The following is a 14,363-nucleotide window of genomic DNA, read 5'->3' as shown; positions in this document are numbered from 1 at the left end:
GTGCGATATAGGCAACCTTACCCTAATTGTTGGAAAGTTGAGTTCTAATGCCTGCTCAAAAGCGTAGCATACAATTCACCAGAACCAATTTCAGCAGCAGTAGCTTGTAATTATGGTTGTGGTAGTGGTGGTGGTGTCCTATTACTATTTATTTAATTATGTGGTAAATTTAAATAAATATGGTATAATCAGTTTAACATTATTATAAGCATTTGAACAAATTTAACAATTTTTAACGAATATTTAAGAAAATATGTATCGGTAAATTAATTTTTGAAACAACAAAAATAGAAAAATCGGCTCTAACGTAGGATTGTTTCAAGGCTCGCAAGAAGCTAGCTTTAACATTTAAAATAAGTAGTTTCCAAGTTATCCCTTTTCGTCATCAGTTGAAGTGTTAGTGTGCATTGTGGCTGATATAATAAATAATGAGCGAAATAACAGTTCCTGACACTAATTTACTTGAATTTTTTTAGGACAATTGTATTATCAAGACTGACTTAGGAACAAAAGTGTGATTTAAAAAACAAATGACCGACTCCCTTGCTGTCAATGAAGGACACAACCAAAAGACAGACGCATACTTACGTAACGATACTAATATTGTGATTTCTCTAAGTATGACAGGGAGTGAGCTAATGTTATACGTATAGGTATCTATTTGTTAGAGATATGTGTAAACCGTGAAATCATATTTTACTGCGTATCATTTGAGGTCATGCCTTATTGGTGTTACGATGTTCCAACCAATCTTCGACTGCTGACTTGAAATTGACTACTATTTATTTTAAGACTGTGTTTTTGTAATACGTTTTCTCATATTGCATGAAAGACAACTTGAGTTAGCTTCCCCTGCTCAAAATTTCATGCTAGCTACTGCTAAGCGTATGCCTGCATTCGATTCTCAGATTCTACGTCACTGTCGCAACTCTTTTAAAGGCTAGAACTGCCCGTGCTGGACATGTCTGCTTTAAAGCCTATTTTATGCACCTAAAATCACAGATTAGCGACCTAAAAATTCGAAGTTCAGTTATGAGAACACGTTATAATTATTACCTACGTACAGAACGTTTCTATGCAGACCGGTCCCAGGTAGTGATGTTCCGTCAATGACAGTATTGCGGAGCGCTCGTCCGGAGGAACCTTTGCGGTAGAGGGTGAAGTGGGACCGGTCTGCATAGGAAAGTGTATACGTACGCATTTCTCCACTAGCCGTACCCGTGTGCTCCGCTGCACCCGTTAGAAATAAATAAAAGTAATTACATAATTAAAATAGGACATTTGATCCAAGGAACATTCGTGTTTGATGGAAGGATATATCGTTTATTATGTTACTTAATTTAAATTGTATTAAAAAAATTAAAATGCGATCATTTTGATCCAGAGACCACTCATTCGGTCATAAAAATTATTTCAGGAAATACAGGAAACGAATGTACAGAATAGCCTATCAAGTTTTCTGTGCATAAGAAGCTATTTTAATCTTACCTGTCCTTGATTCACTCAGAAGTTACTGTAATAACATTATAGCATTATATCCATCTAGAGAAACTACACTTTCCAATGGTGAATTAATAATGACTTATACAAATCGGTTAATTTAGCTTCCGACATTACTTCATACAAACACAGAAACATTTTCTGTAGGCTATGTTTCATAGCTTTCGATTGTTGCTGACCAAAACCCCTTATAGACGAAGTCATTTGTTTTTTATTTCATTACACCGCCTTAGATGGCGTTGTTATTGTAATTTTGAAACTCATTTATCTCATTAAATATCGGTCCTATCAAAATTTTGCATAGGATAAAACTTATCGGAAATTATTTTTAAATAAACTTTTGTTATTCAATATTTGTCATGAAAAGTAATAATAAGCGAGATATTTCGATTTATTTAATTCAAGTCCCCTTATAACCGCCCTTTTAAAAAAAATATTTTGAATGCCATATAGCCTAAATTCTAAGTTACAACGAACTTACTTTATATTCCAATTTTCATATAAATCGGTTCAGCCATTATCGCGTCAAAAGGTAACAAACAGACAGACAGACATAGAAACAAAAATTTCAAAAAGCGATTTTCGGTTTCAGGGCGGTTAATTATATATGTTAGGACCAATTATTTTTGGAAAATCGAAAATTACCAGAAAAATTTCGGCTACAGATTTATTATTAGTACTAGCCGTACCCATTCGCTCCGCTGCACCCGTTAGAAATAAATATAAAGTAATTACATAATTGAAATAGGACATTTGATCCAGGGAAGATCCGTGTTTGATAGAAGGATAAATCGTTTAATATGTTACTTAATTGAAATTGTATTTAAATAATTAAAATGCGATCATTTCGGTCCAGAGAGCACTCATTTGGTGCAATGACAATTCCTTTAACATGTTTATTAATTTTTATTACATGCATCCATAATGCTTTAATGAAGACTGACATATCATTTAGATTTAATGTGTATACTTTATTTTACTGGCTATATGTTTCCATTGAATTATGATAATAACTTAATTTTAACCCTTGTTTTCTACGTATTCAGTAAATGGCGCCTGAGCCACTATGGTTCTGAACCCTTCAAATAACTTAAATAACTTTAATTATATTATATTATATTATATTATATTATATTATATTATATTATATTATATTATATTATATTATATTATATTATATTATATTATATTATATTATATAGAAATGTGTTGATAACGGATGTACACAGATAAGTAAGTTTTTAATTTGTTATGGGGGCTCTTGAATCTCAGGAGGAACAAATTTTATTTTACAACAGCGCAACATAGCCTAATCTGCTTGGCTCATTACCCAGTTTTTTTGCATTGCATTTAATGCATATGTATTTTATGTTTTTAACACGATTCAATTGAGCATAGTTAAAATTTAGATTATAAAATAATGGAATGCTAAGCTAACATATTATTACTGCATACTAAATCAATACACTCTTGCGGTTCGTTAATTCTCTGAGATAAATATTATTTTAAGAAATACAGGAAACGAGTACACAGAATAGTCTATCAAGTTGTTTGTGCATAAGAAGCTATTTTAATGTTACCTGTCCTCAATTCACTCCGAAGTTACTGTAATAACATTATAGCATTATGTCCATATAGAGAAACTACACTTTCCAATGGTGAAATAATAATTAATTACACAAATCGGTTAATTTAGCTTCCGATATTACTTCATACAAACACAGAAACATTCTCTGTAGGCTGTGATTCATAGCTTTCGATTGTTGTTGACCAAGGCCCTTTATAGACGAATTCATTTGTTTATATCATTACACCGCCTTAGATGGCAGTTATTTTAATTTTGAAACATATTTATCTCATTAAATATCAGTCCTATCAAAATTTTTCAATGAATAAAACTTATCGGAAATGATTTTAAAGAAATTTTTGTTATGTAACATTTTTCACAAAAATCAATAATAAGCGAGATATTTCGATTTATTTAATTCAGACCCCCTTATAACCCCCCTTTTAAATAATGTATTTTGAATGCCATATAGCCTTAAATCTAAGTTACAACGAACTTAATTTATATTCCAATTTTCATCTATATCGGTTCAGCCATTATCGCGTGAAAAGGTAACAAACATCCAGACAGACAGACAGACAGACATACAAACAAAATTTTCAAAAAAGCGATTTTCGGTTTCAGGGTGGTTAATTATATATGTTACGACCAATTATTTTTGGAAAATCGAAAATTACCAGAAAAATTTCGGTTACAGATTTATTATTAGTATAGATAGATATGCCGGCGTATGATCACTTGCCATCCAGCAACAGATTTTGAAGTTAGAGGTTGGGGCAGGACCGCTTTCCATAGAAATGCTCTATACAATAATTAGCCTACATTTTCAATACCGGTGCTAAAGAATTCTCATGATAAACTTTTAATGACTTGGATTTACTTGTTTTATTATTCTTATTTAATTATATTCGCTTTAATTCCATGTCCATATAGCAAATGTCTGTAATTTTATCGTTGAAAATGCTTGTTGCTGTTGTACGTTTTTTTTTATTTCGTTGTAATTTCGATCCAATGCGTAATTCAGCTTTGACTGGAAAATATATTCAGTCGAAGAAAGCGACTGAAAAAAACTCGATAGATTGGCCAGCACTGGAGACTAAACCCGGGATCGACCTCACTTACATTACTAGGCATGCCTGGAAGAAAGCTACTTTTCCAGTTGAATTTGATGCATTTGAAGGTCATCCCAATGTTATCTGGGACACTGAAGATTCGAGTTGCTCAACTCCCAACTGCAGAAATGCAATGTGCTTATTATCGTTTACATTAGTGCTTAACAGATTTCTACACCAACACCCACAAACATGTTTAAGTATATGTAAGGACAGTTAAATTAGTAGAATAATCATTGTATGATTTGAGGCTTTCTCGGCGTTGGTTCGCTAATATGTTTTCGTGGGATATCAGCCGAGTTAGGATTTTGGAATGCTCCAAGCTTTCGACTGCTATCTCTGCAGCCATCTTCAGGGAAGTGATGTCCGAACAGAAAGTCGAAGGTATCTAGATGTTAGGCTGTCTCAGGTGAAACGGGATTGGTTGGCGGATCGGCCAATCCGGGGCCGGGAATTGTCATTCCTCGTAAGTTCCGCCCCTGCCGGGATTCCTGTGTGAAGTTTGGCGGGCGGCGAGCCCTGTTCCGCCGGTTGGAGTCGGTTGCCGTCCTCGGTCCGTGATATTCATGACAGGCTTAGGCCCTCTTACAATCAAGGTCATGAAGATCACGGACCGAGGACGGCAACCGATTCCAACCGTCGGAACAGGGCTCGCCGCCCGCCAAATTTCACACAGGAATCCCGGGAGGGCGGAGCTTACGAGGAATGACAATTCCCGGCCCCGGATTGGCCGATCCCCCAACCAATCCCGTTTCACCTGAGACAACCTAACATCTATATACCTTCGACTTTCTGTTCGGACATCACTTCCGGCTTCCCCTTCAAAATATTCTAGAGCTCCTTCAGTGGAGCAGCGTAACCCGGAGTGAGACTAGTGGCCAACAGGCTTGGAGCTCACATATTTAGTTTTGTACAGCCCCAACCTCTTGCAAGGACGCGTTTTGCGTACCTTTTTAATTTGTCCTCCCAAATCTCTTTCGATTTTCGATTTTTTTCGGACATCACTTCCCTGAAGATGGCTGCAGAGACAGCAGTCGAAAGCTTGGAGCATTCCAAAATCCTAACTCGGCTGATATCCCGCGAAAACATATTAGAGAATAATCATTATTTATAGATGAGTTTCTTTCTGTATTCATTATTATACCAATATCTATCTAGGCTCATTAACATCGTATAATTACCACTATGGGCAGCTAATTGGTATCATAAACATTGATTACAGTTGAATTTTCCATCGTATTTGATTTTATACCATTATCTGTCAGGCACTTCGCGAATGTACCTTGTGAGATCTCTCGCTCGGTAAATTACATATTATTAGAAATTGCTACGCTCTTATTATGTTTAAAGTTTTGCTATTGCGATAAGACTGAAGACAGTACCGTACTACTGAATATTCATGATCGGATATTAATAGCACAAAATATCTTAAAACATCCACTTAAAAAGTAACTCGCGATAATGTACTGTATTATCACAGTCTAATATATACAGTCGCGAAGCTCAATACGCAGTAAATATGCAAATATTATATAGTTGCTCACCACTAGGATCCCTAATATCGCCTCATTACAGGCAATGCAAAATAGTACCTTCACAGTCTATTGTTTCTAGCACCCTCAAAACTCAAGCTTCGTGACTGCATATAGTAGACTGTGGTATTATTCAACGTCTTTGTCTAAAATGCCTAAATACTTTAAACACATCGATAAAATTAAATTTTATATCTTACTGTCTCGTATGATTAAAACTGATAGATGAATCATATTGGCTATACATGTAATACATTATGTGTCGAAAATTTTGCACCAATCTTTTCTTAACTTGTTATGCCACTTCATCTCCTGTAACGAAGCACGCCATTTCGTATATCAAGTTCCAAAATTATATGAATTTTAAATTTTGATGTCATCTATTATTAGCGAGGCAAGAACGCATAATTATATGGTTTTCCGCCAACGTGAATCTCTTCCGCTTCAGACATAACAGATGTCCGGATCTGTTCCTCTACACCAGGGACTTTAAAGATTTTAAAACTTGATACGAATTGAAAGTTATTTAGCATTCGTATAGCCCATTCTTTCCCAAAATATTTAAATAAGTTATCAAATATATACAAATTAAACAAAAAAATTAGAGATCTGCAGAAACAGTTTTATGATTTAATGAAATGGTCTGCTGTTTTTCATTAATTTTTTAGTAGGTTATTTCACGACGCTTTATCAACATCTTAGGTTAGTTAGAGTCTGAATGAGATGAAGGTGATAATGTCGGTGAAATGAGTCCGAGGTCCAGCACCGAAAGCCACCCAGCATTCGCTCATATTGGGTTGAGGGAAAACCCCGGAAAAAATCTCACCCAGGTAACTCGCCCCAACCGGGAATCGAACCCGGGCCACCTGGTTTCGCGGCCAGACGGGCTAACCGTTACTCCACAGGTGTGGACGCTTTTCATTAATGAAGTCACAAATTCGAGGGGCAATTTTAATAATGTTAGACGCATGTCATACCTGGTATTCAATCAATTTGTTTTCAGTTACCAGCGTTAAAAATTTCGAATCATACATGAACTCTATTCAATATTGGAGTAGTAGTAATCCTTGCCTTATATAATATAATATTTCGAGAGGAAAAATCCGTTTCAAAGAGCTCAAAATCATGTATGAACAATTATTTCAATAGGCTTATTCATTACGTCAGCTTTCGATTAATATTTCCTTATTGCACACAACTGTAATTCTAATTCCCTTTATATGATAGTAGAAGTTGAAGAGAAATTCTTAACTCAGCCTAAGATACTGATAATAGATACGGTACATGGGAACAGATTCTTAGATTCTTTGTTAAGTATGTTAAATTAGTAAAGAGAGTATTTGTTTATTTTAATCACATAGTGACACATTGTTACTTTTAACTTCTTCTTCTTTTCTTCTTCTTCTTCTTCTTCTTCTTATTACGTCTTAAGTCTGGTGGCCTTTTATGGTCTTACTCCATTGTTTCAGTAGGCGTTAATTTAGTGCTTGGCGTGCTATCCTTCTTGTAGGCATCCCGAGTATATGAGATTTTCATTTCTGTCTATAATTTTTAATTTTCTCTGAAATTGGGTCAATATTTAATCCTTTCAAAATATCCAAATTTTTCTTCTTATCTAATCTATTATAGCCAGCAGTTCTTCTTAAAACTTCATTTCATTGGTAGCGATTTGGTGTTCATGATATTTACGTATGGTCTACGCTTCACTTCCATACATGAGAACAGATCTTGCCAATGTTTTTAGGCTTTAATTATTGTATGTTTTTGGACAAGAGAAGGTTTGAAATGTTATCAATGGCATTCATTGCATAGTTAAAGTAAATTCAATTTTGTAGAAATATCTTTTGTGCGAGATCGTGCGTATTTGCTTGGTTTCCGCACAAAACCAATCCGCGGTAAGTCTAAAATTTCACATTCAGTATTCCCAACCTAACACACATAACAATTTCCCTCTTCTACCGCTTAAGTGACATATTGATTTTACTGCTTTAGGCTTCTAACATATTATTTTTAGAGACGTTCAATATAGTAATAATTATAAATTGAAAACTTACCACTGCAATTTCACCTAAATTGCACTGTTAATTATTGTTTTTAAATATTTGCAAAAATTAAGTAAACTCTACAACTCCACTAAAGTTACTGGATTCGTGATGCAAGTAACATTGAGGAAGCCGTGAAAAAATCAACAAGATTCCAGATGCCGATGTTATTACTGCAATATGTTATATAAATAAGATTGTTAAAATATTAAAATGAAAAATAAATCATTACATAATCTTACCGTTAGTTTTAAGTTCGCATTTATGGAATGGGGGGAAAAAAGAGACAGACGGATATCACGGCTTGCTGGAGTATAGTAAACACAGAAAACATTTTAAAGCAACAATGTTGAAGATAAATATTTTTGTTTTACAAATTTGCCGTCATTGAACAGAAACCAAGATGGAGATTTCATTGCAACTAATTAGAAATTCATCTTTCAGGTATGTAATAAACGATCTTCGCACAAAATAATGTACGATATACGAGCGGTATGTTTTCTTTCAATTCTCGGAAATTAAAAAAACTCAACTACGTTTCGCTTTTTCAAAGATTTCCTCGAACATGAAAACTTCAACATACCGCTCTTGTAACGCATATTACTATTCCTTGTTCATAGCTCAAATGACAACCCAAACATTTAAAACGTGAGATCTGTTTTACAGGTTTACGGTATTATAAAGACAAATTTTGCTGGAGAGATGATCTTTTCCGATGAATCTCATTACTTTAATTTCATTAACTGAAATTTCCATCCCTTATTCCTCAGAAATGAGTTGTAATTGAAAAAGAACGTTAGAGGCCATCTTCAGGATCTGCTAATAATATTACATCATCTGCAAACAGTAATATATGTACCTTTAAATTTATATTGATGTTCTAATTGAAATGTTTTGTTGTCATTTCTTTTTCAATTTTATTTATTGCATTCCACAGATCTTACATTAGAAATGAAGCTTTAAGATGTGGAACACATCAAATTTTACAAGATTACAAATACAATTTTTACAATTTTTTACAATTTCAATTTCAATTTTTTACCATTTTTTTGCGAGAATGTAGTGAGATGAAGTGAGGCCGAGGATTCGCCAACAGATTACCTTGAATTTACCTTATGGTTGGGGAAAATCTCGTAAAAAAATTACCAGGTAATCAGACCAAACAGGAATGAAGTGAAGTGAGGCCGAGGACTCGCCATAGACCGACCACCCGGCTTCTGTCACGTTGCACTCATGCTATATGTAATTCCTGTTCTAGAGACAACTTCGTGGCAACCTCAGATGCCTGCAGGTTCTACTCTTCGTCGTCACGGTTTCAGGTACGTCAAACAGATCGAATGGCTGACACTGAACAACGCCTATTAAATTCGGAGGTAACGTAAATTTATGCTCTATACAGTGAGCAGCATACTATGCATCTAAATGTAAATTCTTATCTGAGGATTAATTTGATTTGGCAAAAAATTTAACAAATATAAGTATATGGTTTCTATTCTGTTTCTTTAAAATGGAAGAAGAATTATAATAGAACAGCTTTTAATATTAGTCGAAATTTTCCAATCAGAGAGTCCAGTCTGTATTTTTACATATCAAGTCCTAGTCAGTTAACGAAGCTGACGCGCAGGACAGTTTTGTGTTTCCTTTGCACTGAAAATATGTAGAATTAGGGCCGGATGAAATCAATTCTGTTCCATATATTAGACCAGTGGTTCCCAACCGGTGTGCCCCGGCACCCTAGGGTGCCGCGTGATCGGCTAAGGCAGCTATGGGGACTATAAGCAAAGTAGGGTGGGAAGGTTCCTACTCACCCCACATTCGTTTGATTGACAGGCGAGGGGTAAGGCAGTTGTTTTGCTAAGTCAAGTGCAGTGGTGGACTCGACACATCTTGCGCAACAGTAATCTCTCCGCTCTTATTTCTTGTTTCAAAATCTTTACAATATTTTGTTTATAGGAAGTACACGTATCATACAATAATTATGACGGCCACCTACCGTCATTAGGCAAATTATATATTTTTCAATTGTATAACCATTCCTTTATCATGTGCACAAGAAATTCTTGAACTGCCTTGTGGTCGACATAATAAAGTATTCCTTTTTTAAAAACAATAAAGAAAAAACCAAAGTCATTTAACTGCACAATATATTAAAAGATACAATGCTCAACATAATAAATTGTTTCTTTTTAAAACTAATAAAGTAACTAAGCTCCATTGTCATTTAACTTGAAAACATATTAAACACAATATAATGATCAACAAAATCAATTGTTTCTTTTTATAAATACTACAGAAAGTAAAACTAAGGTCCACTGTCATTTAACTTTAAAACATATTAAACAAAATATATAAGATATGAATGAAACGAAATACTACTGTAGACCTATACTGCTGGTTTTCATTTGTTTTTTTTTATTACCCTCGAAATTTCTTGTTATTAACTAAAAAGGATATATTTGGCTTTAAAATAGAACAACTCAACCGTAGTACTGAAACTAAATGCATGTCTGTGATCCTAGACCTGGAGATACTTTTGGTCATATTCATCTTGAAAAGAAAAAACCTCACAACAGTAAGTTGAGCCAAACATAGATACCATACGCATTGCAAATGTGCGCAGATTAGGGAATTGCTCCTCTGGTAGGTAATCCATTTTTTCCTAAACACTTTAGTGGCGTGCTCTTTTGCATCTCTATAGTGGCTCTGATGCTTGGGTAACATCAAATACAAATGGATTATTGAATAGACACATCTCCATGTCCATTGCAGTTACTTCTGAAAATCTTTCTTGGAAAGAGAACGCATCTAGTAGGCCTAATATGCACTCAAAGTTTTAAATAAGTTCAGTTCCACATACTTAATAAAATAACAAGTATCTAAATCCTGAAAATACCATAAACATATCTTGTTTTGTATCTTTTCACAAATATTACGAAAATAGCTTTTAAAATTGTAAATAAATACTTGTAAGATCACCGAAGTCAGCTTTATGCCTCCGATCAAAGTGGCCTTTAATATTGAAGCGTTTTATATGCGTAATTTTAAACCCACATATTAAGCAACAGACTTTCTTCTTTTTGTAAGTAACAAAAAATTCTTTCTGCCGCTCTTCCTGAAACTGACGTCCCGAGATTGAAGCCATACCCGCCACTGAATGGTCTGAACGAAGCATGTCTAGAGAAGTACCAGGCGGAGGAGAGGGTCGGTGGAGTGAGGTAAGGCGGCTTGGAGTGCAGTGGCCCTTCGGAGCTATTTTTCCCCATGGTTGGGCTAAGGGGTGCCGCGAGATATTGAAATAAACCAAAAAAATTACTGTCTACTTAAGTATAAAGTCTTGTAAGGTCTTGAAATAAAATAAGTCAAATTAATTACTCTCATACACTACAGATCGATTAATTTCGATGATTCAATTATACTTGTATCCGGCTCCGGCAGATGGCATTACAGCCAATCCCTGCCGAACATTCCCGATTCAGTATACTACAGTAGTACTGTACTCCAACCACGAGAAAGTCTCTGGGGAATGAGACGCAGCGGGGTAATCCTGTGAATGAATGTTGATGTCATAAGATGTCATACGGTCACACACATGGGTACTCGTATCTCTATTGGCTAGCTCTCACAGCACAAACGATAACGTTGATGCACACATATTTATACTGCCCTAGTAACAAAATTAGATCACTGTTGATCTCCTGATCTTTTAATCCTTCCATACAGGAAATAACATATGCAGGAGAGCGCATGATTTTTAAACTGACGTTAAACCGGTAATATTATCTATCTACTTTGCTGTAATAGATGACGCAATAGTAAGCACATTCCTTTCACGGTTGATCTCCTGGTTGGAGAACAGTATAGACTACTCGCTTCCTCACGAACATTCCGGAGACTTCGACAGAACAATATATAAAATTGATGTATTTTTACTAAGTGATTGTAGTAAAGTTTACCGTATTATGTTATAATGTATGTTACTTATTATATCATCTTTCAATAAATGAATATATTAAACTTAATTTCTTTTTTAATTCAAGAAAGGGTGCCCCAGTTTTTAATGTTATTATCAAGGGTGCCGTGATCTTAAAAAGATTGGGAAACACTGTATTAGACACTCGAAAGTGACCAGTTCCATTTTGCTCATCCATATCTCTCTTTTCTCAGTAACATTGTTTTTTCTCAGAACATACAATAAAATTATTTTTATGTAAGGAAAGAATTCGAAATTCTATTCATTCATATTACATAATAATAATAATAATAATAATAATAATAATAATAATAATAATAATAATAATAATAATAATAATAATAATAATAATAATAATAATAATAATAATAATAATAATAATAATAATATTTTTAAAACCATTTTAATGTATTGTAATAAAATGTAAGATGGTAATTATATTACACCCAATTCTAATAAAGACTTCCATATCACTTGCTAAAGTTTGTGTAGCTGATTTTAATGTGACAACGATTTTAAATTTGTGTTAGTATCCAGCTTATTGTATGGTTTGTGTTTTGTGTTTGAAGGAATTTTAGGTAAAGGCGCAAATATCCATAGTAGCTGACGCGCCTTTTTAAACCCCACTAATCAGTAAAGCACTTGCTAAACTAATTTTAATTTGATAATATTTATTGCAATTAATTAATTTTTTAAATGGTGGATTCGCATCTGTATCAAAATTTCTCCTCTACATAGTTTTTAAAGGTAAAAAAAGGTAAAGTTAGTCCTGTTCCATGCCTTGAAGGCACATGGGGTACATGGAAGGAGAGCCCCATGCTTTCCTGACCGCGGTACTAGAAAGAGGTGGTGTGGTCGACACCACGCTCCCACCGCCTTTTACTCCCGGAAAAGACCCGGTACTCAATTTTACAGGAGACTGAGTGAACCTCGGGGCCGTTTTGAAAGTTTGGAGACGAGAAAATCCGCCACCATCCGGGATCGAACCTCGGACCTTCCAGTCCGTAGCCAGCTGCTACATAATTTTTAGTATAATTATTTAAGTAGGAAAAAAAGTTATATACTAACAATTTATTATTCAGTGTTACTCTTTTCACATAAAAGTAGCTTCCGAATTTAGTACTGCTTCATGATTATATTTGCTTTATTATCAAGAAGAAAAAATAACCTTCTTCTTCTGCCAGTCACGGGTTGAGCCTCAAGGATAAATTGGTCTCCCCATCTAAAGCTAGGTCTTCCTCGATCTCTCTGTCATCTTAGTAAATAGTTTACAAAAAGTTTGGGTAAACTTTCTGACCACATTCTGTCGACATATTGTTTCCAGTGAAATCTATTGCTTGTAATAAAAAATTACCATACCCCATAATTTATTGTCTTAACAGCCTATAACCTAGTCAGAGTAGTTCTTAATCCAGCTCTGTATCTAAAAAGAAGGCTATGTATATGTATGTATATAAGAGGAAATGATTTAGTAGAAACACAAAATACTTATATATGAAGTTATTATCAGAGATTCCTTTCATGTACCTACAGGGATTTCTTACGCTTACAATCTCCCATCAGTAATCGAATCACAGTTCTCAGCTAGATATTAACTAGCGACTTCAAATGTCACTTGTCCAATAATAATATCTCATATGATAGATAGTGCAAAACAACACCACCTTCTTGTAAACACGATAATATGTTTATGCTCGACCATGCCGAAATGTAGTAATTATACACCTGGTAGCAGTCCTTTAATGCATGTCATTAAAGTACACCTATTCATTAAAGTTCAGGTTTTCGATTATTCTCGGATATGCAATCGAAAGACGAGGGAAACGTCACGGAGGCTGGAAATCCAATACTGTCGCAGAAGGTTATGTTCTGTTACTATAATAATTAGCGTTAATTGTAAATAATACTCAAATAAATTCAATTTGTCATCTCGTTTTTCAATTCCAAATCAATTTCCAGGTTATACATTCTCTGCATTCGGTCAAGGTCAATGACATTATTGTTCCTCAGAAAAAATCAATACTTTTGCGTCTGCGCACATCTCACAATTTCGAGCTATGAACAAGATCACTTCCGATCTTCTGTCAGATACAAATAAAATGAATATTTCTGATTAATTTCAAGTTAGAAATATGGTCGAGCATAAAAAGTCGTATGAAACTTGCCTATAATGGTAATTAAGACGCTCATATGAAAATTATGAAACTCGCTTGCGCTCGTTTCATAAACAAACATGCTTGCGTCTTAATTACTATCATTATAGATGCGTTGCATAATGTACTAATCTGCTATTATTATTATTATTATTATTATTATTATTATTATTATTATTATTATTTACTTTCTACTAGTTACATATTTAAATATTTGGATAACCCTACAAACGTTGGTGCAAGTTTGAAATAGAAATTATTCTCAATAGACTGAAGGGAAATCGTCCTTGAGGGTCTCCCGCTTACAATGCTAGTTATTAAAAAGGCGATAAAAATCCTGAGCTTGTCTTTGTACGAAAGTGAAGGTGTGAATTCCATGTCGTCTATAAACAGCGGTACACAGACGAACTCTGTCCCAGGTAGAAGGCTCCAAAACAAATATTGTCATCATATTTTATTGCTCACATCAACTTCAGCGCTGAAAAAA

The 14,363-nt window shown here is 34.5% G+C and overlaps 1 protein-coding gene across 3 annotated transcripts in view; it reads left to right on the top strand.

Annotated features, from left to right (window-relative positions):
• The window catches only part of LOC138715007 (trypsin epsilon-like), a 50,353-nt gene that overhangs the window by 4,885 nt on the left and 31,105 nt on the right, over positions 1-14,363 (top strand). For all 3 annotated transcript variants that reach the window (XM_069847383.1, XM_069847381.1, XM_069847382.1), the window contains exon 2: positions 9,012-9,072. In XM_069847383.1, the coding sequence (XP_069703484.1) occupies positions 9,012-9,072 (61 nt within the window). The remainder of the gene's footprint in view (positions 1-9,011; positions 9,073-14,363) is intronic.

This window comes from Periplaneta americana, chromosome 15 (genome assembly GCF_040183065.1).
Source record: "Periplaneta americana isolate PAMFEO1 chromosome 15, P.americana_PAMFEO1_priV1, whole genome shotgun sequence".
NCBI lineage: Eukaryota > Metazoa > Arthropoda > Insecta > Blattodea > Blattidae > Periplaneta > Periplaneta americana.
Note: the sequence above shows the minus strand (reverse complement) of the source record. Positions and strands in the feature narration are given on the sequence as shown.